This window comes from Stenella coeruleoalba, assembly GCF_951394435.1.
Source record: "Stenella coeruleoalba genome assembly, chromosome: 10".
In the NCBI taxonomy this organism is placed as follows: Eukaryota; Metazoa; Chordata; class Mammalia; order Artiodactyla; family Delphinidae; genus Stenella; species Stenella coeruleoalba.
The window spans coordinates 38,777,708-38,804,257 of record NC_137156.1 but is presented as its reverse complement, the minus strand read 5'-3'; the positions used below and the strand labels follow the sequence as shown (position 1 = coordinate 38,804,257).

Genomic DNA, 26,550 nt, shown 5'->3' with positions numbered 1-26,550 from the left:
GCACCCTCACCATGCACGGAGGGCTTCTCCTCCATCTAGTCCAGTAGACAGGAAAGAGGGCTGGCGGGCCTGTGCCGACAGAGTCTTCCCAGGCCTTTTCAATGCCAGGCTGATGTCTCAATTCTGGCCCCACTCAGTCTGAGCAGCTGCTGGTTTTCCACACCGAAGGGGTGCCAGGCCTGGCTTAGAATCATGAAAAGGCATTGGTAGGCATCTGCCGTTTGAAGAAGCTGCAAGGCTAAACTGTATTCACACTGGCCTCTAGTGGCAAATTTCCAAAACAGCATTCTAAATGGAAATTCGGCAGCTGAAGGAATCTTCTCAGAATGACCTAGATTCAGAAATTTAGGGCTAATGGGGCCTTGCTCTGATCTTCGTTTGATGAATGAGAAAACCAAGTTTCAGAGGTAAAGTGATTCACCCAAGGTCACACAAAAGCCTCACATCTCACTGTCCACAAACCTGACCCAAAACTGGCCATCTGTGGTTTCAGACAGTTAGGGATCATGGATTACCTACTTGGAAGAACAAATAAGGACCCATTTTTCAAAATCAGACCAAGCCGGCCTTAGAGTGAGACCCTAACATGTTTTCTTCCCCTATACTTTGCTTCCTTTTTTTGTTTTTCTCCCCTCTTTTATCTGTAAAAAAAATGTTGCTGGAAGATCCCTATCCGATATTTACCTGAAAAATAGTAATCTACCCTACAGGCAACAGGGCTCTGAGGCCATGAAGTGCTTTGTAGGCAGTAAACTCTGCCACTTAAACAAATGTGCTCTTCAATGTTTCCTCCTCCACACGTTGCAAGAATGTAGTGCCAGAAGGGGCCACGGTGACAGCTCAGATTGGCTCGAGGATCTGAGGGTAGGAATCGTTTCCCTTGTGCAGGGAAAGCTATTTTGACATATTCTGGAGACACAGTCCAAAAATAAATCAAGCTGAGGACTTCCACAGGGCTTAGTGGAAAGGCTTTGCTACCATACCAGCTAAAGCCTGGGTTTGGAGACTTGGGGTAATGCTATTATTTCTGCAAATGGATCTCAAATCTTTTCCTGACAGAGAACAATTTTTAATTTGATTTATTCAGCAATAACCTCAAAGAATTGCATAAGGTGCTAAGAGAACTCCCAGAGGGGAATAAGACAAGGGCTTTTGCTCTCAGAGGTTAGCCCAGCGGGAGGGAGAGGTGTGCAAGGTCAGGCTGCTGAAACGTTGGTGTGAAAAGGCAGAAGTATGTGGTGGCTTCGAGGGCCGCCGGTAATAAGGACAGCTGTTTCCTAAATGCTGGTCCCTGTTCTAAGTACCTGCTCTAGCTCATTTAATCTTCACAATAGCCTTATGAGGTTAGGACCATTATCCTCATTTTATAGTTGAGGAAACTAAGGCACAGAGAGATTAAGAAACTATTAATAGTTCATCACACTGCTGCTAAGCGGTGAAGCTGGGCTCTGAACTCTGGCAGTCTGGTTCCAGAGCCCTTTATCCTCAATGTCGTAATTGCTGATGACCTCTCCCCTGAACTTCTGTGATATCTACTGAACCATACCATCTCACCCACTCTGGTACCCTCACAGGATCTCAGTGTCACACATGGCCTGATGTCCGCGGTGTACTAAATGGGAACGGAAGGTGGAAGAGCATTGTTTCTTAAAGCTCAATCTTAGCAGCCAAAGCCAAGAGCTTTGAACCCCTTCCGTTTTCTAAGACCACTACTGGTCTAGGAGGCAGAAGAAAAGGTTACTGTCCTGATTGCTCCATGCTCTAGGAACCACTCCCCACCCCAATTTCATGTTGACAAACATGACCTTTAGGCTCTCACCACTCAAAGTGTAGTATCTGGACCAGCAGTCACCATCTCCTGGGAGCTGGTTAGAAACCCAGAATCTCTAGTCGGATGCTGAATCCGGATCTGCTTTCTAGCAGGCTCCCCAGTGATTCTTGAGTGTGGCAAAGAGTGAGAAGCCCTGGGCTAAGACCCTTGGGGGCCACGCACTTTCCAGTCTGGGTACCAAACTTCTAACCCATCCCATGGGCAGTTGTTTGAAGGCTTCTTTCGTTGGCTTATCTACTCCCAACTTCAAGCCTTCTCTAAAAAGTCTGGAATCTCCTACCCTTCCCACCAAAGCTATATATCTCCTGTCCCTTGATTAGCTCTCACAGTCCCACAACCTATCTTCATTAATCTCCACCTAAGTTACAAACTCATCCTGCATTCTCTGTGTAACCTACCTTCACCTTGATCTATTTGAGCTGTGACTGAAATGAGCTATCTGTGCCCTAGCACACCCCACTTCCACAAGACTTGTCGTAACTGTACTTTTCCAGAGAGGGTGTAGACACTCGTATGACAAAGGGATCAACCAGGATTCCTTTTACACAAGCTCCCTTTACACAGAGTCAGGAATTTCTATATCTCTGGCTAACTGGCAGAATCACTGGAAACTGAAACAGTTCAAGTTTTACTCTTTGAGGTCACATCCTTTATGAAAACTGGCATATGTTGCATGTGTGATCACCTTGGCATACATTTGGTATATTATCCAGAAACAAGGAGCTGTGCCCGTGTAGCTCTTCCCAGTGTAATCACAACCTTCTTTACTTCTCAAAGTAGCGATAATACGTTTCCACCTCTCTCAATGACCTGGGTGAAAGCAGGGATTTTCAGGATTATAATTCTGGAAGGTCAGTGGTTGAGTGTCTTATTCCTTGCTCCTAGAGGTGGGTCCAATTATGTCCACCCAGTCCAGGCTGAAAGAAATGTATTTCTATTTTCCCAGAATAGTACTCTATACCCCAAAACCATCTCTGGGAGGTTACAAAGTCATTTATATAGTTTGTTGATGGGTTCTGCTTTTTTGTTTTTCAGAGAAAAGAGACAGAAAGATGGAGAAAGAGGCTGAACATGGGGAAGGCTTGGGGAACAGAACCTTGTTTGGCCATTCCATAAAGTAAATCACCATTTCCAAAATATGTAGAGTGATAAGGATGAACAGTTAAGCTATAATCCCCTTTTCAATCAACAAACAACCCATTTAAGAAAACAAACACAATGGGGCTTCCCTGGTGGCACAGTGGTTGAGAGTCTGCCTGCCGATGCAGGGGACACGGGTTCGTGCCCCGGTCCGGGAAGATCCCACATGTCGCGGAGCGGCTGCGCCCGTGAGCCATGGCCTCTGAGCCTGCGCGTCCGGAGCCTGTGCTCCGCAATGGGAGAGGCCACAACAGTGAGAGGCCCGCGTACCGCAAAAAAAAGAAAAAGAAAACAAACACCACAACACATTTTGCCTCTGGGCTTGTGATGACATGCAGGTGTATCTCTTCCAAGTTCAGGGAATGGTTCAGGTCTCTCAGCACATCCACTTGGTTAATCTACAGGGGATTCCCCCTCACTCAGAAATGCTAATCAACATCACTTACTTCTTTCTTTTGTGTTGCTTTTTTAAAGTCAAACCTATTATTGGATGGGAGAAGTCTACTAGAGATGCAAAAACCTAAAATGATATGAAAACTTTAGTATCAGTCCTGCAATACTACTTGAAAGGGTTCAGAGGTCCAAATGGCTGTTAGAACCTCATACAATATTTAAAATCAAACTACAGCAGTGATTTCAACCATCAATGGCATTTTATTTTGGAAGTTCTATGTATTCCATAGGTATTAACTTCCTTTCTCTCACCGCCCCCTCCCTAAAAAAATCAGAAAGATTAAAAAATATATATATAAAATCTCTTACCTAGTTTCTCTAAAGTCTTAGGTTAAAAAACTTAAGTGGTGGGCTTCCCTGGTGGCGCAGTGGTTGAGAGTCCGCCTGCCGATGCAAGGGACACAGGTTCGTGCCCCAGTCCAGGAAGATCCCACATGCCGCAGAGCAGCTATGCCCGTGAGCCACGGCCCGCTGAGCCTGCGCGTCTGGAGCCTGTGCTCCGCAACGGGAGAGGCCACAACAGTGAGAGGCCCGCGTACCGCAAAAAAAAAAAAAAAAAACTTAAGTGGTGCTTCTCCTTTATGAGGATACTGCTTTTTAAGAATTCATAGTCTTTCCATATGCTCACTATAGATTTCTACTCCTTCCTGGGGAAAAAACGGTCAATGCTTCTGCTTCTTTTTAATAAATTAATTTCTCAATTATTACACATTATCATTCCCCACTTGACACATTCTTAGAAACTTGATTGTTGGATGCATTTTTCACTTGGCAAAAATTCAATGTGGCTTTGCGTGGGATGTCTAAGTGTCGGAAACAGCAGTGTTGATGTTCTGGTTTTGAGAGGGAAAATATATAGAGAGATGCATACAATCCCTGGAAGAACAAAGGCAAAGGACTGAAATAGGGGGTGCACACAGTTAAGAAGGCTGATAGACACTACTTGGTTTTGAATTCTACAGCTGTCAGCCACCAAAGACTGCAGTGTAGCCCAGAATATAAATTTCTGCAAGAAGAGGCTGGTTAGGCACTGCGAAATGACAGAGTTGGCTTCATTTCGTTCCAAGTGTATAGAGCAGATACACACAAGAAGGAGCAGTATGGGTCATTTGCAGTGAGCAGTAACCTGTGAACAATCACGCATGGGCATTTCTGCAAATGCTCTGTCAACACAGGCACTGGGGAAGAGAAAAGAAGCATCCTATTAAAATACACTTCCATCTCTAACTCACCCAAGACCCCAGGCCTCCTCAGCGCCTCAGATTTGCAAGACCAAAATGCAGTTTAGAGTTACGTGTCATTTTAGGTCATCTGGAAACTGGTTCACTGGGGCCATCTCAGAAGACCTGGGTGTGCCCAAGAGTGCAGCAAGTCTACCCAGAAGGGTATGCCTTAATGATCTTGACATCGTCCACAGGACGGTCCTGGGAGTTTGTTTCCACCATTCCTACTCGATTCACCATTCCTATACCCTGGCACACACGGCCAAAAATGGTGTGCTTGCCGTCAAGCCACTGGGTGGGAGCCAGGGTCACAAAGAACTGGCTGCCGTTGGTGTCTGGCCCGGCATTGGCCATTGCGAGAATTCCAGCCCCTGGCGGGAAAAAGGGAGAGAGGAAAGAGTATGAATAACCCCCATAGCTCCAGCCTGGATCTGCAACACCAGCCTAGGGATAAAAAGAAGCCAGACCAACCACCCGACCAGACAACCTTCCCCTCAGGGCAGGCACTCTGCCCTTGCACAAGGGCTAACAACTGCACTACCCGATGGCCTCATCTTCCTTGTCTTCACCTACTCCCTAGCCTCTATCCATGATGATCCCTGCTAAACCCTGGACCATGTTCTCAATTCCCCTCAAAAATTCAAGAAGGTCAACTGCTTCTTTGAGGAAGCTGGTAACAGCAACATTCAACAAGTAGTTAGAATCAAGATCACTCAGATCGGCACTCTGAATCGCTCAGGACTCTTGAGGCCGCTTGCTCTAACCCACCAGAGCTCTTTGTGGCTCTGCAGCTGGGCAGCTACACGGCACCAGGCCACGGTGTCAGGCATTCACCTTGAATCACAGCCAAAAGAATGAGCTTTTAAAATCCACTCCCTCTTCCTACCCAGTCCAGACAGGTCATATACCTACCTGTGAATTTCAAGTCTGGATGAAGTTCATCTTCAAACTGCTTGCCATAGATAGATGCACCACCTCGACCTGCCAGTTAGAAGACAGGAAACCAATCAGCCCACATTCCACCTCACACCAAGAACTACGGTCCAGGGTTAAATGACTTTTGGAGTACAGGCAAGGAAAATCAGTGAGCACGCCTAGCACTGTGCTAAGTACGCTGCAACTACACAGCCCAGCAGCAGAATCAAGCATTGGCACAGCACATTCAAATCACTGGTTTCATTTAGGTAAGACGTTTCTTTTCAAAATAACACTGAGTGCTTTTTTCCTGCTTATGAAAGTAATACATTTTCACTGTCAAAATGTAGAAAACATAGATCATTATCAAAGGAACATTAAAGTCCCCTGTAATCTAACCATCTACAAATAACCACCATTCATGGTTTGACGTGTTAAGAGGTTTCCTAATTTTTTACATTTTTATGGGTACTTTAGACAGGAGTGCTCCAAGTCCTAACCCTATGCCCATCACAGACACTGCTAATCAATCAGCACTCTTCCCTGCTGAGCTTAGACTGGCCTCTGAATCCTTACCAACCCAGAAATCCAGGCAGCCATTTTTAATGGATCAGATGCGGCATAAGAATTGAAACCTATTTGTCATCCTTAACCTAGATGAAGGAAAATAAAATTCATTTAAGTCAAAGATAACTAGCTTAAGGAGAAACAAGGACAGTGCTGGGTGGCAATGTGGCAGAAAAGAATAATCTTACAGTAGGGAGAATTCATTGGGAGGAGAAGCAGTATGCTGTAAGGAGAATATGAAGAAACATGGCATTGGGAATGATTTGCTAGCAACATCACAGGTTATTTATATATCCACAAGAGTCCATACCCTTGCTGTTCTGGGCACCCAGGTTTTGTTGTTAGAGAAAAATGATACGTTAAATAAGATTTTTCCATAGGAAAAAATGTCCTAATAGGAGATAGCTCTCTTAATTATTTAGTCAACCATATGTCTTGTTGAACTACTTTGGTTTCTCCAAGTTGACCAGTCAAGACAAAACAGCCTGAAACAAAGTGAACAGATTTATCAGCTTACTCTGCTTGCCTGGCAGACAGGCAACAGGCCAGAGGCAAGGAGCTCACTTCCTCTTACAGCCTGCTGTGAAAGTAGCATGTTAAAGCACCATGTCCACCCCCAGAGGCCCCTGGGCCCTGCTAAGGTGTTTCCATGGTAAAAAATCCTTTGCTGTGTCTTTTAGGATGCTCCACCACAGGGAGCCTGTCACAGCCCCCGGTTCAGGAAGAAAACGCTGTTCTCATGCAAAGAGGAATGGGGGTGAATGTTAACAGAGTTGGGGAAACCTCCCACCTGGCCCAGGCTACCCATGCTTCTGGAAAATTACTGAACTACCAAACTATGTAAAAATTCATTCCAAAAATTCCAACATGCCAGTATACCTCCAAACAGCAATTATATAACCAGTATGTTCCCTCTGACTACAGAGTCAAGGTTCCTGCTTGAGCTTGGGGTGGGGGGTTGGTTAGTAGAAGTGCTAGGGCTGAAGATGAGAGAGGAGAAAGAGGGCTATGGGGACAAACTAAGGTCAAGCCCTACCTCCAGGGCTTGAATGAGCATGACGAGGATGAAACTCAGCAGTGCACTGTCTGTCTGCAGGCTGAGCCTTGGAAGTGTGATCTCTGCAAGCCAAGGACTGCCAGAACCTCAGGGCCCCACTCTCCAGGAACTGAAACCGAACATATGAATGGCACCACAAACAGGATAGGCCAGTCAAGAGCCACAGATAAAGCCTGGGGGCTTAAGCAATCGGAAGGAGATGAGAGGAAAGGGCATGGAAGCCCCACTTCACTCACTAGGCATAGTTTGACCAACTGCAAGTAGTTTGGGCCTCGAAGGCACCATTTAATCATAATATGTTATCTTTTCATAACCTAATTCAACTCAGTAGGGTTTGCAGCAAATTGTCAGAAAGACAAATAATTCCAATCAAAACATTCCTTTGGGCATGCGGAATAGTGGAGAAATGGACAGGGAGTGATTAAAGAGTTCTCCGGTGCACAGCAGGCAACAGATGTCAATGATCACATATAAAGCCAAACATTAGGAAGCTCTGTGGTAAAAACGTGCTGTGTGCCTCCTCTAGTACAGATACAAGGGAGACAGGCACAGGCCTGTTTTCCAAACTCTGTGCCCTCAAAGTCCTTCCACTCTTCTGCCCTCTCCTTTAAACATTTATTCAATGTATTTAATATTTCAGACATAAAAAGATACAAAGAATAATACGACAAACAACTGTGCAGCCTCCCCTCAAGAAATAAAGTGTGGCCAATCCAGTCGAAGACCCCAGGCACACACACCCTGTTTCCCTACCCCAACTCCACCACTCCCCCAAGAGCTAACAACTGCTGTGAAGGATCTCATCTTCCTCTCGGGTCACCACTACCCTTTCTGACCAGGAGTTTGTCATTTCCGTGCATTTTCTTTTCTACTACATATTGTATGTATCCCTAAACAAATGTACTGTTGTTTGCATGTTTTTAGGTTTATATAAATGGTATTATACTCTATATATTCTTCTTCAGTTAGCTTTTTTTGGGTCACCACTGTAGGTGATATTCATCCATTTTGTTCCATGCAGCTCTCTGTAGCATTCGTTCCACTAAATGATTACAACACCATCTTTTCTCACGGTGATGGATAGTTAGGATCTTTCCATTGTTTTTGGTATCATAAACCATGCTGCAATACCATTCTTATACTGTCTCCCAAACACAAGTGCAGGAGCTCTCAGGGACTATACCTCATGGGGGATATGCAGGCTCACAGTGTATCAGCATTTCACCATTACTAGATTTCCCCAACTATCTTGCCAGAAGTGGCCCCAATGTGCGCCCCACCCACAGTGCTCTCACTCTTACCCTTACTGCTCGAGGTCCTTTTGCCAGGCTTTTTCTAATGTTTGTCGGTCTGAAAGGTGTCAGATCTCTTGTGTGTCTTAAACTGCGTTTCCCTGAAGCTGTGCGTAATTTCCTGTTTACTGGCTATTTAGCTTCCCTCCTGTCAACAGCCACATTTCTACCGAGTGGTTTCACATTTTAAAATTTATATATTTTTATTAGCAGGATTATTCTAGATACTAATCCTTTGTCAGTTAATGCTTTTGCAAATACTTTTTTCCAGTTTACTTTTTTCACTTTTTTTTTCTGCTTTATAACAAAGTGAATCAGTTATACATATACATATGTTCCCGTATCTCTTCCCTCTTGCGTCTCCCTCCCTCCCACCCTCCCTATCCCACCCCTCCAGGCGGTCACAAAGCACCGAGCTGATCTCCCTGTGCTATGTGGCTGCTTCCCACTAGCTATCTACCTTACGTTTGGTAGTGTATATATGTCCATGCCTCTCTCTCGCTTTGTCACAGCTTACCCTTCCCTCTCCCCATATCCTCAAGTCCATTCTCTAGTAGGTCTGTGTCTTTATTCCTGTCTTACCCCTAGGTTCTTCATGACATTTTTTTCCCTTAAATTCCATATATATGTGTTAGCATACAGTATTTGTCTTTCTCTTTCTGACTTACTTCACTCTGTATGACAGACTCTAGGTCTATCCACCTCATTACAAATAGCTCAATTTCGTTTCTTTTTATGGCTGAGTAATATTCCATTGTATATAGGTGCCACATCTTCTTTATCCATTCATCCGATGATGGACACTTAGGTTGTTTCCATCTCCGGGCTATTGTAAATAGAGCTGCAATGAACATTTTAGTACATGACTCTTTTTGAATTATGGTTTTCTCTGGGTATATGCCCAGTAGTGGGATTGCTGGGTCATATGGTAGTTCTATTTGTAGTTTTTTAAGGAACCTCCATACTGTTCTCCACTGTGGCTGTATCAATTTACATTCCCACCAACAGTGCAAGAGGATTCCCTTTTCTCCACACGCTCTTCAGCATTTATTGTTTCTAGATTTTTTGATGATGGCCATTCTGACTGGTGTGAGATGATATCTCATTGTAGTTTTGATTTGCATTTCTCTAATGATTAATGATGTTGAGCATTCTTTCATGTGTTTGTTGGCAGTCTGTATATCTTCTTTGGAGAAATGTCTATTTAGGTCTTCTGCCCATTTTTGGATTGGGTTGTTTGTTTTTTTGTTATTGAGCTGCATGAACTGCTTATAAATTTTGGAGATTAATCCTGTATCAGTTGCTTCATTTGCAAATATTATCTCCCATTCTGAGGGTTGTCTTTTGGTCTTGTTTATGGTTTCCTTTGCTGTGCCAAAGCTTTGAAGTTTCATTAGGTCCCATTTGTTTATTTTTGTTTTTATTTCCATTTCTCTAGGAGGTGAGTCAAAAAGGATCTTGCTGTGATTTATGTCATAGAGTGTTCTGCCTATGTTTTCCTCTAAGAGTTTGATAGTTTCTGGCCTTACATTTAGGTCTTTAATCCATTTTGAGCTTATTTTTGTGTATGGTGTTAGGGAGTGTTCTAATCTCATACTTTTACATGTACCTGTCCAGTTTTCCCAGCACCACTTATTGAAGAGGCTGTCCTTTCTCCACTGTACATTCCTGCCTCCTATATCAAAGAAAAGGTGACCATATGTGCGTGGGTTTATCTCTGGGCTTTCTATCCTGTTCCATTGATCTATCTTTCTGTTTTGGTGCCAGTACCATACTGTCTTGATTACTGTAGCTTTGTAGTACAGTCTGAAGTCAGGGAGCCTGATTCCTCCAGCTCCGTTTTTCGTTCTCAAGGTTGCTTTGGCTATTCGGGGTCTTTGGTGTTTCCATATAAATTGTGCAATTTTTTGTTCTAGTTCTGTGAAAAATGCCAGTAGTAGTTTGATAGGGATTGCACTGAATCTGTAGATTGCTTTGGGTAGTAGAGTCATTTTCACAATGTTGATTCTTCCAATCCAAGAACATGGTATACCTCTCCATCTATTTGTATCATCTTTAATTTCTTTCATCAGTGTCTTATAATTTTCTGCATACAGGTCTTTTGTCTCCTTAGGTAGGTTTATTCCTAGATATTTTATTCTTTTTGTTGCAATGGTAAATGGGAATGTTTTCTTGATTTCACTTTCAGATTTTTCATTAGTGTATAGGAATGCCAGAGATTTCTGTGCATTAATTTTGTATCCTGCTACTTTACCAAATTCATTGATTAGCTCTAGTAGTTTTCTGGTAGCATCTTTAGGATTCTTTATGTATAGTATCATGTCATCTGCAAACAGTGACAGCTTTACTTCTTCTTTTCTGATTTGGATTCCTTTTATTTCCTTTTCTTCTGTGATTGCTGTGGCTAAAACTTCCAAAACTATGTTGAATAAGAGTGGTGAGAGTGGGCAAACTTATCTTGTTCCTGATCTTAGCGGAAATGCTTTCAGTTTTTCACCATTGAGGACGATGTTGGCTGTGTGTTTGTCATATATGGCCTTTATTATGTTGAGGAAAGTTCACCTCTATGCCTACTTTCTGCAGGGTTTTTATCATAAATATGTGTTAAATTTTGTTCAAAGCTTTCTCTGCATCTATTGAGATGATCATGTGGTTTTTCTCCTTCAATTTGTTAATATGGTTTATCACATTGATTGTTTTGCATATATTGAAGAATTCTTGCATTCCTGGAATAAACCCCACTTGATCATGGTGTATGATCCTTTTAAGGTGCTGTTGGATTCTGTTTGCTAGTATTTTGTTGAGGATTTTTGCATCTATGTTCATCAGTGATATTGGCCTGTAGTTTTCTCTCTTTGTGACATCTTTGTCTGGTTTTGGTATCAAGGTGATGGTGGCCTCGTAGAATGAGTTTGGGAGTGTTCCTCCCTCTGCTATATTTTGGAAGAGTTTGAGAAGGATAGGTGTTAGCTCTTCTCTGAATGTTTGGAGGAAGGTGATCTCCGCGTCTTACTCTTCCACCATCTTCCTACTTTTTTCACTCTTTTAATGGGATCTTCTCATGCAAAGAATTTTTTGCAGTTGAAATTCCTTAATCTTTTTCTTTATGATCTGTGCTTTCTGTTTCTTTAAAAAACAAAAACAAAAAACCTGTCTTATCCCCAAGACTGCTCTGATGTGCTTCCTCCTTCTCCTGCTCACTGACTGTAGAAACCTCTCAAGATGAACTAGAGTGGCATCTAAGACATGGAGAGTGGTCTCTTACACAAAGATTACCATACTTGGTGCTACCTGTGCCTACCACTCCCATGCCACAGCTGATGGAATCACGGATTAATATCCAGCCCTAAAGCAGCCACAGGTCAGCCAGTTAGCCATTAGGAGGCCCACGTGAAAGCTCTACCTGGGGCATTCGACACAAGAAGGCAACTAACCAAACCAATCAAAGCCTCTCTTCCAGCAAGAGAGCCTCTAACAGATACCGCAGATATCCTCTGAGCATTTCCAACCCCTTCTCCATGGCCTACCTCAACCTCAGAGACAAAAAAGGCAGGTACTGACCAGTCCCGTTTGCAGCTAGGGGTAGCCAGATGACCCAGTTCTGACTTACTGACATAAACAGAAGCCACTGAGTAGAGCTTCTAGGAAAGCTATAGCTTTCCTGATTAAAAAAGGACAACACACTCCTGTCTTTCACCCACAGCTCTTTCCTCATCTTCCTTCTTTGAAAGCAGAGGTGATGTCAGGAGCAGCAGCAGCCACCTGGCAACCATAAGACAAGTTTGAGACCAAAGGCCAACACACTGAGAATGCTGCAGTGGAAGGACACAGCAAGCCTGGGTCCCTGACAACTCTGCTGGGCAGATGAACCAGTGCCTGCAACCGCTTACCTCCTGACATTTTGTTATGTGAGAAAAACAAAAGCTCTCTTTGTTTAAGCCTCTGTGGTTGAGTTTTCTGTTACTTGCAGCCAGAAGCATCCCAAATTGATACAATCACTTTGTTAGTAACAGCAGAAAGGGTGAACTGACTAGTGGAGCTACTATTGGATTACCAGGGCAAATGCCAGATACCAGATCTAACACAGCAAACAATACTACAGTTCTCCAAGAAGCTTTAGCTCTTAAGATAGAGTCCTCTCTTCCTCACTTGCCTTTGGGGTCAGAGAGATCTGGATTTCGGTTCCCACTCCACCACTTACTAGCTGTGTAACCTTAAGCAATATACTTACCCTCTCTAAGCCCCAGTTTCCTTGTCCAAAAAATAGGAACAGTAGTAGCACTTATGTCTCATAGGACTGTTAAAAGAATTAAATAAGACAATGCATGGAAACCATGTAGTATATAACATGAAGCAAACACAGTAGTATCAGTGATGATGAGCCTCCTTTAACTCAGATAATCTGAGCATTTTCTTTGAGAGACAACTGCAGGTTGTGACCAACAGTCCACCTTGGGAGGCAGTCTGCCCAAGTTTACACCAGTTCCTCTGTCTTCAAACCTCCACCATTCCCCCTCTGCTCCTTGCTCTTTGTGGATAACTTTGCTTCTTATTTCACTGAGAAAAAGGAAGAGAGCTTTCACATGTTCTCATCACCAAATCCACTTTCCTTCCTACATCTCTACCCATTTACCTTGCTTCATCCATTATTAATACACTATATAAATAAATTGTTCGAATGACTATCCCACCACCACATACTAATCAATCCCATTCACCTTTAAGGAACTTTACAGCTACAATTTTCCCTTCTCCTGTATCAGTTTTTCTTTCTGAGAGATCACTCCTATCAGCATAAAAACATGGTATTACTATTTCACATTTTGGAAAAACGACAACAACACTGTCTTCCAAGTATCTCCCCATTTCTCTTCATCAATTTCCAGAAAAAACCCATCCCACTTCTTCTCCAGCCTCTTGAACGCTCTCCATTCAGATGTTTGCCCTCACCACTTCCCTGAAACTGCTCTTGTCAAGGTCATCAGAACCACCACGTTGTCATTAAATCCACTGGTCAATCCTCAGGCCTCACCCTGCCTGATCCAACAGCAGCATCAGACAGTTGATGTCACCTTTCTTGAAATCCCACCTTACTGGCAGCTCTTCATTTTCCTCTACTGGCTCCTTCTCCACTTCCCTCTCTCCTTTCACAGACGTTAGACCTGCACTGTTATGTGAAGACTTCTCCTTCCAACACTTGCTCCCTCCCCCCTTTACCTTTCACAAGTGTTACCCCATTAAATCTCTTGGATTTCTCACTCTGTCTTGGCATGTGCTTCCCAGAGGACCAGAACCAACAGAACCCCTATCACCATAGTGCAAACTATAAGCTTTAGCTTTGACAACAATGAAAGTTTCTAATTCATCTCCCTGCTTCCGGCCTTGCCTCCTGCTTTCCACACCAGTCTATTCTGTATGTGGAAGTCAGGGGATCCTTTTAAAACAAGTCTCATCATGGCAGCCCTCTGCTCAAAATCCTCCAGTGACATTTCATCACACTTCAGACAAAGTCCAAAGTCTTCATCACAACTTACAAGACTTTTCATGATCTGGTTCTCTGATACCTCCTGCCACTCTCCCCCTCACTCACCTGCTCCAGCCACAGTGGCCTCTGTGCTGTTTCTTGCAGAGCACATTCTGGTTCTAAGACCTCTGACTGCCGTTCCCTCTGGATTGTCCTTGTCTCTGACATTCTCATGGTTCATTACTTTATTTTATCCAGAGCTCTGCTCAAATTCCTTCTTATCAGAGAAGTCTTCCCTAATCACACTATCCACAGTAGCACCTCCCTCACTATCCCAGTGGTTCTCAACCAGGGGTGACTCTGCCCCCTGGGGACACTGAACAATGCGTGGAGACATTTTTGGCTGTCACACCGAGGACTTGTACTGGCATCTAGGGAGTGGAGGTCAGGGATGCAGCTGAACATTCTACAATACACAGGACGGCCCCCACAACAAAGAATTATCCAGCTTAAAATGTCAGTACTGCCAAGGCTGAGAATCCCTGCTCTAACCCCTTTTCCATATCATTTGTCATGTACAACCTGACAGTGTACTACATACTTATTTGTTCACTGCCTCTCCCACCAGAATGAGAGTTCCATAAGGGCTTTCTTATTCATTATTTTATCCCCAGCTCTTAGAATAATGCCTGGAGTCCAACAGACATTTGTTAAATGAATTAACAACCAAAATAAATAATAAACACCCATACTTTTTTGAGCTCCTATTTTGTGTTGAACCTGTGCTAACAATTTTATAAACATCTGCTCGTTTACTACTCACAACAACCCTCATGAGGTACATATACCCACACTCCCCATTTATATATAAGAAGGCTCAGCGAGGTCACATAAGTTGTCTAACATAACACTTAGTAAGTGTTCGTGTGAAGCCAAGATTCAACCCCAAGCCCAGCGGGCTCCACAACCCTCTGTTCACCCCCACACTACACTACCTTGCCGTATATCACGGCTGGATTAAATGACCTCACACATTTTTCTTATCAAGAGTCCCATATGGTCCCCGAATGATGCTAATTCAAATCTGAACTCCCGTCTGGGAGTCTCCACGAACTGGCCCAATCTTAACCCCCATGCTGTCTCCTACTACTCTGTGCACTCTGCCCCAAACTGCTCCTCCCTTACTCTCCCCTAAGCATGCAGTTCGGGGGTCTTAGAAATCACATTTTATGCATCTGTCCTGGGCGTGGAGAGGTGGCTGGGTCACGTCACAGAGCCAGTCCAGCATGAGACGTGACACCTGGGGTGGTGGGTTCTCCTTCACACCCTACAGGTGTGTCACTTGTGCCTCCATTCTGTATTCACTCTTCTTCCTAAATCTATCAATAAAATGCCCTTCCCTGTCCTGTCCAAAGTTAAAATTCTACACTTCCTTCAAGGCCCACCTCAAAATATTACTCCATCCCATTCTAACCCCATTCCACTGTACTTTTTCTCTCATTATGAATTATTCCAACAAATGTTCTATACATAATCCATAGCATACCACAATGCATTTGCATATTTATCATATTATTACTTTCTAGTTGTCTCTTATAATGAATACACTGTCTTCTTGGCAGGGCAGGGTTCTCTGCAACGAAGAGAAAAATGCCTTGGTTTCTAATGCTTAAATACTCCTCACAGGCCTTAGAATAGTACAGGATACCCCACAGATTCTTAGCAAATATTCATCAAATGAATAAAATTAACAAGAGCTTGCTGTTCAACACGTTAAATTTCAGGTGTTCCTGGAGCTACTAAGAGGTGAGATGAAATCAGAATGAGGGTGACACACAGCATAATCAGCACGTAATTAATCACTGTAATCACGGCAGCTGGTGAGCACTGTGAGGCTAAGTGCAGAGCTGGAAACGTGAAAGGAAGAGCTTGATAGGATGCCATGTCTTATAGGAAGAGGATAAAGAGAAGAAGTTAGTAGAAAACAGAGAAAAGACATTCAGAGGGCTAAGAGAAGATCCAGCATAGAGTTATTACAATAAAGGAAATTTAAAAGAAGAAAAATGGTTTAAAATGAAGCAGGAGGTCAAAGACATCTGAATTGAGAAAACATCCGGCAAAGGTGTATCAGAAAGACCCTGGAGGACTTCCCTGGTGGCACAGTGGTTAAGAATCCTCCTGCTAATGCAGGGGACACGGGTTCGATCCCTGGTCTGGGAAGATCCCACATGCCACGGAGCAACTAAGCCCGTGTGCCACAACTACTGAGCCCGTGCTCTAGAGCCCACGAGCCACAACTACTGAGCCAATGTGCCACAACTACTGAAGCCCTCGCGCCTAGAGCCCGTGCTCCACAACAAGAGAAGCCACCACAATGAGAAACCCACACACCACAATGAAGAGTAGCCCCTGCTCACCACAACTAGAAAAGCCTGCACGCAGCAACGAAGACACAATGCAGCCAAAAATTAATTAATTAATTAAAAAAAAAAAAAGAAAGAAAGACATGGAAAGTATAGTTCCAGAGGAGCCGGACTGAGGGACAGAAAGGATACATCGGGGATAGAAAAGCTACATCGACCTGCTGAAGAGCCCAGAATGCCACATGCTGGTCATCTGAGATGTTAAGCAAAAATTACGTTACCTAGTCAGCCAGCAGTCCATACTAGTGACCCAGGAGGGCCTAACTCCTGTTTGCCTTCCACCATAAGCCTGCCAACAGGCTTAGCTCAACCAGTCACTATACTTGAGGCTGGACACAATTATCTGGAAATCTTTTGAGTGATTCAATTTCATTAAAATTACCTCATGGAAATGTGACATTATGAAGGATTGCAAACTAATTACAGAAATACAGGGAAGCTCTGACAAGAGCACTCACATCTGAGTCACTTCCAATTCTTGTACACTAATCAAGAACTCTCAGTTCACTGGTGTTATGAACTAAAATTTTATCTCATAACAACAAGAAAGAGGAAGAAGACAGGAAAGAAGTACAACAAAGTGTTGACAGGACATTTTCAGATAAAGAAAGTGGACTGAAGCAGAATTAGACTCAGCCTTCCCCAATAACTGATGAAGCAAACACAAAAAATTCACTTTCTTTCAAAGCCAAAAATTCATCAGCAACAACCAAATAAGAAAAAGGAGACAAACTTATTCCAATGATTCTGAAAAGAGTCAGTCAGGGAAAGAAATAAGAGATCCTTCTGCCTGCACTTCTGAAAAGTAGTAATCAGGAAAGGAGGAGTGTCACCCACAGAATTCTTACAAATACCCTCCAATTTTGAGAAGCCAACAAGGGGAGTGGGTGAACAACCCTGAAGAAGTTAAGAAGCCCTTGAAGACAGAAGCCCACACACCACAGGCGCTCAGGAGTGGCAGGTCAGGATAATAGCAACGACCACCTTAGTCAGGTGGAGGAACACAGGGCCATGACAGGGATCAGGACATGCTACTCCAAAATAAGGCACCCTGGCATAATGAGTATTTCAAGTTGAAGGAATGTGAGAAACAGCAGGTGCAGGAAGGACTTTCTGACATTCCTCTGAAGTGGGTCATAAGACTCTCAAATGAGAGGTCCCCTCCATATACTTGGAGGAAAGGAACATCCCTACTTTCATGAAAGAGGGACACCCAAGAGGAATCTGAATGAACAAGCCTTGCTAAGTCTCCCCTAGTTTACTACACTGAGCTTATACTCATACCCCTTTTGTCCGTTCACATTTTCCCACAACTTTCCACTCTATCAAACCTAGCCTAAAAACGCTCAAGGTAACCCCTTCCTCAGGTCTTCATTTTCCTATAAAGGAAATGTCATGCAGAACTAATATTAAATAAATTTGTATGCTTTTCTCTCACTAATATGTCTTCTGTTATAGAAACCCAGCTGAAAACGAAAAAAAGGTATGAGGCCTCTTTTTCCTCTGCTACAGCTGTACTCAGGGGCTACCCAGGGCCTGGGGTGGGGGTAGAGGGACACCACCGGCATGGAGTCTGGGAAGATAGAACAGAAGTCAGCCCTCCCACAGGGGCTCACTGTGGGCTGAGCTGGTGTTCTCTCCCACACCCTCAGCAGGCTAGAATAAAATGGAAAGAAAGCAACCTAGCATTTGGGATGGGGAAGATGACTGGTCCCACAAAGGTAGGGAGAGTGACAAAGAGAATCCACTTACACTGTACCCAAGCAAATAAAAGATAAGGTCAATGCAGGTTCCGACGTTAAGCATGGATTTGACAACAAGAAATGGCACGGAGACTATGCAAACATACACAACAAATGGAAGGAGAAAAAAGGGAGAAAATATGGGCTTCCCTGGTGGCGCAGTGGTTGAGAGTCCGCCTGCCGATGCAGGGTCCACGGGTTTGTGCCCCGGTCCAGGAAGATCCCACATGCTGCAGAGCGGCTGGGCCCGTGAGCCATGGCCGCTGAGCCTGCGCGTCCGGAGCCTGTGCTCCGCAACGGGAGAGGCCACAACAGTGAGAGGCCTGCGTACCGGGAAAAAAAAAAAAAAAGAAGGGAGAAAATATAATCCAAGAAGGGCTTCTCCATGGTTGTCTCAGCTACAGATGCTTCAACAAAAAATAAGAATCCAAGAAAACAAGAGCTCAAAGACAAGATAACAAATCAACAGAATAAGGTGAAAAGATTGCAGAGCTGAGAAAACAGACTGAGAGCCAAATGACACCAAGACAGCTCTAATAAATAAATTAGAGCAGTAAAGAACAGAATAGACAGGCCTCAAAACTGAATAAGGCACAGAGTAAAGGTCTGAGATTATTTCAGTGGATGCAGGAAAAAATAGAAAAACATCATCTAACTTACTCAGGAGAAATGTGACAGATATGGAAGGCAAAGGCAATGAAATAAAGAATAACTAGTTTCCTGAAACAGAAAATCCAGTAAGTGTAACAGAGAAAATATTCAGAAATACAAATAAAAAAATTTCCCTGAACTGAAGGAAGGAGTAAATCTGGCCTCAGTATTCTCCAAAGCCATGTTCAAAACCAGAAGGCAATGGAGCAGAATTGTCTAAAAAGATCTGAGAGAATTAGTCTGGCCCAAGAACAGTAAATAAGTCATGATCTTTTTTTTTTTTTTTTTTTTTGCGGTACGCGGGCCTCTCACTGTTGTGGCCTCTCCCGCCGCGGAGCACAGGCTCCAGACGCGCAGACTCAGCAGCCATGGCTCACGGGCCCAGCCGCTCCATGGCATGTGGGATCTTCCCGGACCGGGGCACGAACCCGTGTCCCCTGCATCGGCAGGCGGACTCTCAACCACTGCGCCACCAGGGAAGCCCCATGATCTTTTTCAACTATAAGTGTAACTGGCAGAAATTCTCAAACATGATTGAGTTTAAAAATATAACACCTTCCAGCCCTTGCAATAAAAACCACTCAACAATAAATTCTGCCTTTTACCACTTGTGAATAGAAAAGCCTAGTGGTGAGCACTGAACCCTCTGAAATGTAGAACCCACACTGTAACTGAGGGACTCACGGGTGCAGAATGGAAAATGCTGTAAACTCTGATAAGGAAAAATAAAACTAACAACAAAAAAGTGGGAGCAAGGGAGGGAGGACAGGTGTGAGATAACAGAAAAAAAGATGTATCTATATATACAGAGCCTCTAAAACCTTTGTAAATTCCTAAGTGGTAAGAACACCAGGAGCATCTCTTGTTCTAATATTTGGTCTTTGACCCTATCCCTGACACGGGGCTCCTGAAACCCTTATAAATTCCTAAGTGATTAGAGCACTAGGACCATCTTTTGTTCTAATGAGGTGACTCTGGGTGGATCCTGGATGGGGGCTGGTCACCAGAAAGACCAAGTCATGATTAGAAGCTTGGAATTTTCAGTGCCTGCCCCACCCCCTTCTCCAGAGAGGGAAGGAGGGGAGAAAGGCTAGAAATGGAGCTAATAATTGATCATGCCTACATGAGGAAGCCTCCATAAAATCCCAATAGTACAGGGTTTATAGAGTTTCAAAGCAGACGAACACATCCACCCTGGGAGGGTGATGCACCCCAAATCCATGGGGACAGAATTTCCCATTCTCAGCACCTTCCCAGACCTCACCTGAAGCATCTCTGTTCATCTGTATCCCTTACAATATCCTTTAATAAACTGGTAAATGTAAGTAAGCACTTAGGTTTCCCTGAGTTCTCTGACCTGCTCTAGCAAATTAATCAAACACAGCTGGTGTCACAGGGAACTGCTTGTTGTGGGGGAAAAATTCCATACATTTGGTGACCAGAAGTGTCAGTGAAGTGTTCTGTGCGACCATATAAAAGTAAAGGAAAAACCCAGGAGGGAAGAACTGAGTTTTTCCCAACATAGGAAGCAAGTAAAACTAAGTTTTCCCTAAACAATACGAATGGGTAGAAATTTAAGTACTAAGTGTCTCATCTTTCACAGCAGGAAGTCAATTTTTCTGTTAAGTATATACAAAATTAAATAAAATACTTTTTGTTTTAAAAACAATAGCATGCATGACATAGCCTATTCTCTTGAAATTATTTCCATCTAGCTAGTTATCCATCATTTTAACTAGGTATCTGAAATGAAAGATGTCTAGAATAATGGCCGCCAAAAGTTAACGTTCATCATTTCTGAGAGGTGGGACATTGGGGGAGTAGCTAATGGTGGTTAGGAATCTTTAGGAGCTAAACTTATGAGTGCTTTTTTTTTTCCTTTTCTTTTCTTTTTTGGCCACGCCGCGTGGCTTGCGGGATCTTAGCTCCCCAACCAGAGAGTCCTAACCACTGGACCACAAGGAAATTCCCTCTTATGAGTGATTTTTCCATTCTTTTTTCTACTTTCCTCTATATTCTATATTTTGAAATGCGTCCATATATATTGAAAAAATAGAATGCCTCTTCATCATAAAGGATAAAGGACAACTGAGAATGACAAGGAAGAAAAAGACTGAGAAAAAACTGCCACAGAGAGAACCAAGCTTATTTAAAGGCAAAAGAGCAGGAATAGGAATTAGCAGAGAGAAAATGCAGACTGGGAAGCAAGGGCCCTTGAAACTTATAAATGTTGGCATCTACCAATTTCACTAATAAATCCCAACTCAACAATGATAACTCCCAAATTCATACCTCCATCCCCAACCTTTCCATGAACTCCACACTCATATCCCATTAATCAACATTTCCACCAGAAGATCTGACAAGCATTTCAAACATAGTGTGTCCAGAACCAAAACCAAATTTTTGATGTTCCCCCTCCAAACATGCTCCTCTCTCCACCTTCACATTTCACTAAACTCCAGTTAAAACCCTTGAAGTCATCCTTGACCATCTCTTTCTCACACGCCTGTCCTTCCCAGCTTCCAACCTCAGCACTGGCTCCATTTCTATCAAAACATAAGCTGAATCCAGTCACTTCTCACCACCGTCTATACTGTTAGGCTAGTCCAACCACATATATCTAGACTGGATGACTACAGCAGCTTTCTAACTGGTTCCCAGCTCTCACTCTTGCCCCACATCATCTATTCGCCAAACAGCAGTCAGAGTGACCTTTTTTTTTTTTTGGCTATGCCACACAGCATGTGGGATCTTAGTTCCCTGACGACCAGCGATCGAACCCGTGCCCCCTGCAGTGGAAGCACAGACCCCTAACCACTGGACTGCCAGGGAATTCCCAGAGTGATCTTTTTAAAGAATAAGTCAGATCATGTCACTCCTTTGCTCAAAACCTTCTAATGGCTCCCATCTTATTCAGAATAAAACCCAAAGTCTCTACTATGCCCTACAAGGTCCTACATGATCTCCTATCTAGGCTCCTGACTCACAGCCTCTGGGTCTACTCTTCCCTCCATGGGAATGTTCTTCTCTCAGTCACAAGGTTCATTCCTTCACTTCCTTCAGATCTCTGTTCCAACCACATCTTTCAGACAGGACTTCCCTGACCTTTCTACTAAAATCCCATCCCCACATCCTTTTCCTGCTTTATTGAGAGCAGGAAGTTTTTTGTTGTTTTTTTTTTTCTCTAGGCACAGCCATATCCCAGAGCTCAGAAAAATATATGACACAAGGCAGGTGCTCAGTATTTGTTAAATGAATGAATCAATCTAAGAACCCACTATTTTCTTTTCCTCAAAACACTGAAAATGTCCTTCTTTCCTCCTGATTATCCAGACTACTCTATGCATTACTATAATTCAGGCAAACATTATTTGCTCTTAGTAAGCAATACACGGAAGTTATGAGAAACTCTATAAAGTCCGGGAGTCAAGATTGGTTTCTGGTCAATTCCACTTGTGTGTGTTTGGGGAAGGGGGTGTGCTAGCAAGGGCAGAAGTAGTCACCCAGTCCCTGGTATGTGGAAGAGAGCCCTGGCTACCTTCTACTCAGTTATAACAGCATGAGGCTTCAGAAACTAACGTTGACTTAACTGTACCTGTCCCTGTTGGGTCACCTCCCTGGATCATGAAGTCTTTGATGATTCTGTGGAATTTGGTGCCATTGTAGTAACCTCGACGAGCCAATTCAGCAAAGTTCTTACAAGTCTTTGGAGCATGCTTCCAGTACAGCTCCAGCACGATGATCCCCATGCTGCAGGGGGAGAGGACAGTAGAGCTCCAGTCAAGAACAAGGTCACAGCAGACAGAAACGTTATGGGACTGCTCCATGACTCTTCCTTTTCAAGCTTATAAATCATGAAATTATGATAAACATCAGATTTCATGCTCAGCAAAGGAAAACAACACAATGCAAATAACATAAACACAGATACCTCCTTTGAGTAAACCATGCAGGGGCTTCTGGTACTTCTTTTAAGCAAAATAACCATGGACAACTAAAAATTCTAACACCTTGTATACAAGAAATCACTGATCATTGGAAACCAATATAACCAACCCCTGAATTAGGGGAAAAAAATCTTACACTTAATTTGTCATTTTTTTTAAGTTGGACATTAAAAAATTGGGAATTCAAATTTATTTATACATATATAAGTTTCTGGGTGGGGGTGGAAAGTGGGTAAATGGGAGACAGGAAGGTTTTCAGTGAATATCTTTTTTAAGCTTTTGTAGTTTAGAGCTATGTAAATTACTACCTATTCATTAAAAAAACTAATGGGGAAAAAAAAAGGTACAGTTTGTGTGTATTTAGGAAGGGTACAACAAAGGCAAAATCTGATTACTTCAAAGCTTTATACCTGCCCAATGTGATAAGTGCTTTTCCCCTAGAAGTAGTGCTAAGGAAAAGGAAGAAGTAAGACTTAGGACAGGTGCCTTCCCCTCCATTTCATCACTCACCTAGACTTTAAGCTCCAAGAATGTGTGAACTGAGTCAACTCTGTATAGCCTGAATACCCAGTGCCAAGCACAGTGTAAGCACTCTATTAATAAATGTACTATGTGCTAGAACATAGCTTTCTAAAAGCCTTTCTACTGGCAATTCATCCTTCACACTCCTAACATTCAACACGGATTAACAACTACTCTGTGCAAGATACAGTTCTAAGTGCTTTTCCTCTCACGGAGCAACATTCTGGTGGATATTTGTAAAATACAGGGAATACCTTTTTGGAATGGCAATCAGAAAATACCTATACAAGTTTGAAATGTGCATACCTTTTGACAGCAATTTCAACTTCTAAGTTTCTATTCTATGGAGAAACTTACAAAAATGCTTAAGAATACAATATGTGCAAGGATGTTTATGCCAGTATTTGTCCTAACAAAAAAAAATATGAGAAGCAATTTAAGTCTTCAAAGAGGGAATGACTAAATTATGAAATATCCATACTACGGAAGGCTGCATGTACTAGTGTGCGAAAGAAAAGCAAATTACAGAAAAAATATATATATATAATATGTTCATACAATCTTATTATTGTTTAAAAATAGAACATAAAAGAGATGCCTATGTGTACAGAGAAAAAGATCTGGATGGTCATCCAACAAACTATTAATGGTATTTTTACAGAGAGGAGTTGCTTTCACTTCTTATTCTATACACTTCTACAACTGCTTGGATTTAAATTTTGATTTATGTTGTAATTAAAAAAACTAACAGGTGAATTCAGAAATAACATACTTTCAACTTGAGGCCAGAAAAAGTAGAATTTTCTCATTAAGAAGGTGGGGAAAATGGCCAAGGGGCAAGAGCAGCATCTGAGAGAACTGTGCTCTGATGGAAAAGCAGCATGGGCAAGAATAGAAAGATGGAAAGACGATGGCTGGACCTTGGCTGCTGATGTGAGAACAGCAGATGTAGGGAGAGAGGTAGGCAAAGGCCAGGATGAAGGTCATACTACAGAATTTCAATTTTATACTGTTGTAGTAGTAAGAAGTTACTTAAGGTTATTTGTCCTACTTTGGAAAGATCACTTTTAACTTTTTCCAAGGGGGCAATGGAATGAATGGGGCTAAAGAACCTAGCACGTGAGGCAGACAGACCAGGCTCCAAATGAGGTTCCCCTACTTACTAGCTACATGGGTTTAATCAAGCCATTTCCTCTGCAAATTTTGACATTTCTCCTGCTAAAACTGGAGAGAAGCTGGAATTGTACCTACATGATCTGAGTTGCTAAGAGGATTAAACTAAATGTGATGCTACACATCAGGGGCACGGCACTAGCTGTTTGTGCTCAATATTATCACTCTTTGATAGGAGAGAATAAATGTGCTTCTTCCTGTTCTCCTAAAAATCTGTTTATACAACTGTGCTACTTACAACCTTAATATTTACAAATCTGTCTCCTTCACTATACTGTAAGCTTCTAAAGGCAAGGCTGTGTTTTATCCACCTCTGACCCTCAGATCCTACGTCCCCGGCCTGTAGATTCAATACACGTTAGTTGAATGAAAGGATGAATGAACGGAGGGGTGAGAGGAAGGCAATCGGGCCTCTGTCGCTAAAGTCTCAGCGCGAGTCGGTGCGGAGCTCGGACGCGGGCAGCGGCGGTCCCCACTCAGCCCTCAGGCCGCCCCCACGACCGCGGCTCCACGAGGAGGTCGGCCTCCCGAAAGAGCGCGCCGGGAACCCAGCCCCGAGGCTAAGCCTGGGCTCCGCGTCGCCTCCGCCAGCCCAGGCCCAGAGGCCAGACCCTCACCTGGTCTCCAAGTATACGTTGGGCGGCTGCCAGGAGTCTGGAGGGATCGCCGCCATAGCTAAGCTGGGGGAAACCTCCCGTAGCAATTGTTACTTCCGGCGATTCGCCTGGGACCCGATTCGCCGGGTACCCGCCGCCGCGGCACACACTTCCGGTTCCCGCCATTCACCTCGAGCGATGCCAAAATTTGGGTGCTTGAGACGAGGAAGGGGAGGGACCCCCACCTCCAAGGACGAGAATCTGGGGTGCAAGGCGAAAGCAAGCTGTCCACAAGGACGGAGAAAAGTGCAAGCTCTATAAAAGGTGGCCTCCTAGTGGAGAGAGGCCGCGCCACTCTCCGGACGCTCTGATTGGTTCTTTTAGGCGTGGAAGGCGTGACCAACCAGCAAATCTGCACTTCTATTGGCGTTAAATCCTAACCTTTCATTTGGAAGAATTCACTAAGTCCTACAGTCTAAGGAGAGGAAGAGTGGAAGGGAATAGAGATGAGAGACGCCAGTAACTAACGCTTGTAAGGCGCTGTATATTTACAGAGCACTTGAACATTATAATCTACTGCGCAAAACAATCATATAAAGTAGATGTTGTTATTCCCATTTTTCAGATGTGAAAACTGAGACTCAGCAATTAAATGACTTATTTGTCCATAGCCATACAGCAAATCAGAGCTTCTAGACTCCAAAGGCAGAGTCTGGAGAGAGGGGAGAGGGAAGGACAGGGAAGAAAATGAGAGATAAGGAAAGGGAGAGACAGGAGAATGAAGATCAAATAGATTAGGGCTAGAGCAAGGCTTAGAGTGACTGTGGCTGGGATAGATGATGCCCCAAGGTTGTTAGAGTTTGCTCAGGATCAAAGAGAAGCAAAGTAGAGGCAATGAGATGAGGTTTGGAGGGAGGACAAAAAAGAAATGGGGTAAATAAACATATAGTAAATGCTTTGCACACCACTTAATGATGATGGCTAAATGAATGCTTACTTTGTGCCTGGCATCCAGCTAAGGACTATTGTGTACTTTCACATTGTTAAAAATCAAACACAAATGGAGCCCAGACTTGGAAATTCCCTGAGCAGACAAATCAGATTAGTCATACAAGTAAAACTTAATTTAGCTTATTCTGTAAAACAAGCAAAACTTAACTTGGGCCCCTTCTTGTTAATGCCTCTGAAAATCATAAACGAAACCTAAACTTCCCCAAAATTAATGTGAGGTAACCACTTTTAACCCATTCCCTATCACTAGGAAAACTCTTAATAGTATAACCAACCACTGTGAAGAATAAACAACCACTGTCTCCTCACTGTATAAGCTGCTTTATAAAAATATACCTTTGAGCCTCTTTCCATGTTCTGAGTGCCCCAGTTTGCAAACTGTTGTGTGTATGTGTGTGTGTGTGTGTGATTGTGTGTGTGTGCAATAAACTTTTACTACTATTCCAGTGATCCAGTGTTTTACTTCTGCTATTTCTGAAAATTTTAAAAAACTGAGGTACAGGGACTTCCTTGCTGGCACAGTGGTTAAGAATCCGCCTG

The 26,550-nt window shown here is 43.3% G+C and overlaps 1 protein-coding gene across 1 annotated transcript; it reads right to left on the bottom strand.

The window, feature by feature from the left end:
• Positions 1-1,447: 1,447 nt before the first annotated feature.
• Positions 1,448-25,389, bottom strand: PPIL1 (peptidylprolyl isomerase like 1). Its single transcript, XM_079932863.1, has 4 exons — positions 25,021-25,389; positions 22,357-22,511; positions 5,560-5,628; positions 1,448-5,018 (listed from the first exon to the last, which is right to left on the bottom strand). The coding sequence occupies exons 1-4, from the start codon at positions 25,074-25,076 to the stop codon at positions 4,798-4,800; spliced, it is 501 nt and encodes a 166-aa protein (XP_079788989.1). The 5' UTR covers positions 25,077-25,389; the 3' UTR covers positions 1,448-4,797.
• Between the last annotated feature and the right edge of the window lie 1,161 nt (positions 25,390-26,550).

Bases quoted from the DNA above. Each gene is read 5' to 3' on its own strand.
- PPIL1 (XM_079932863.1), bottom strand. From the start codon at position 25,076: ATGGCGGCGATCCCTCCAGACTCCTGGCAGCCGCCCAACGTATACTTG. The intron at 22,512-25,020 runs GTGAGGGTCTGG...CTCCCCCTGCAG, and splicing joins AACGTATACTTGGAGACCAG to CATGGGGATCATCGTGCTGG. The intron at 5,019-5,559 runs GTAGGTATATGA...TTTTCCCGCCAG, and splicing joins TCCAGACTTGAAATTCACAG to GGGCTGGAATTCTCGCAATG.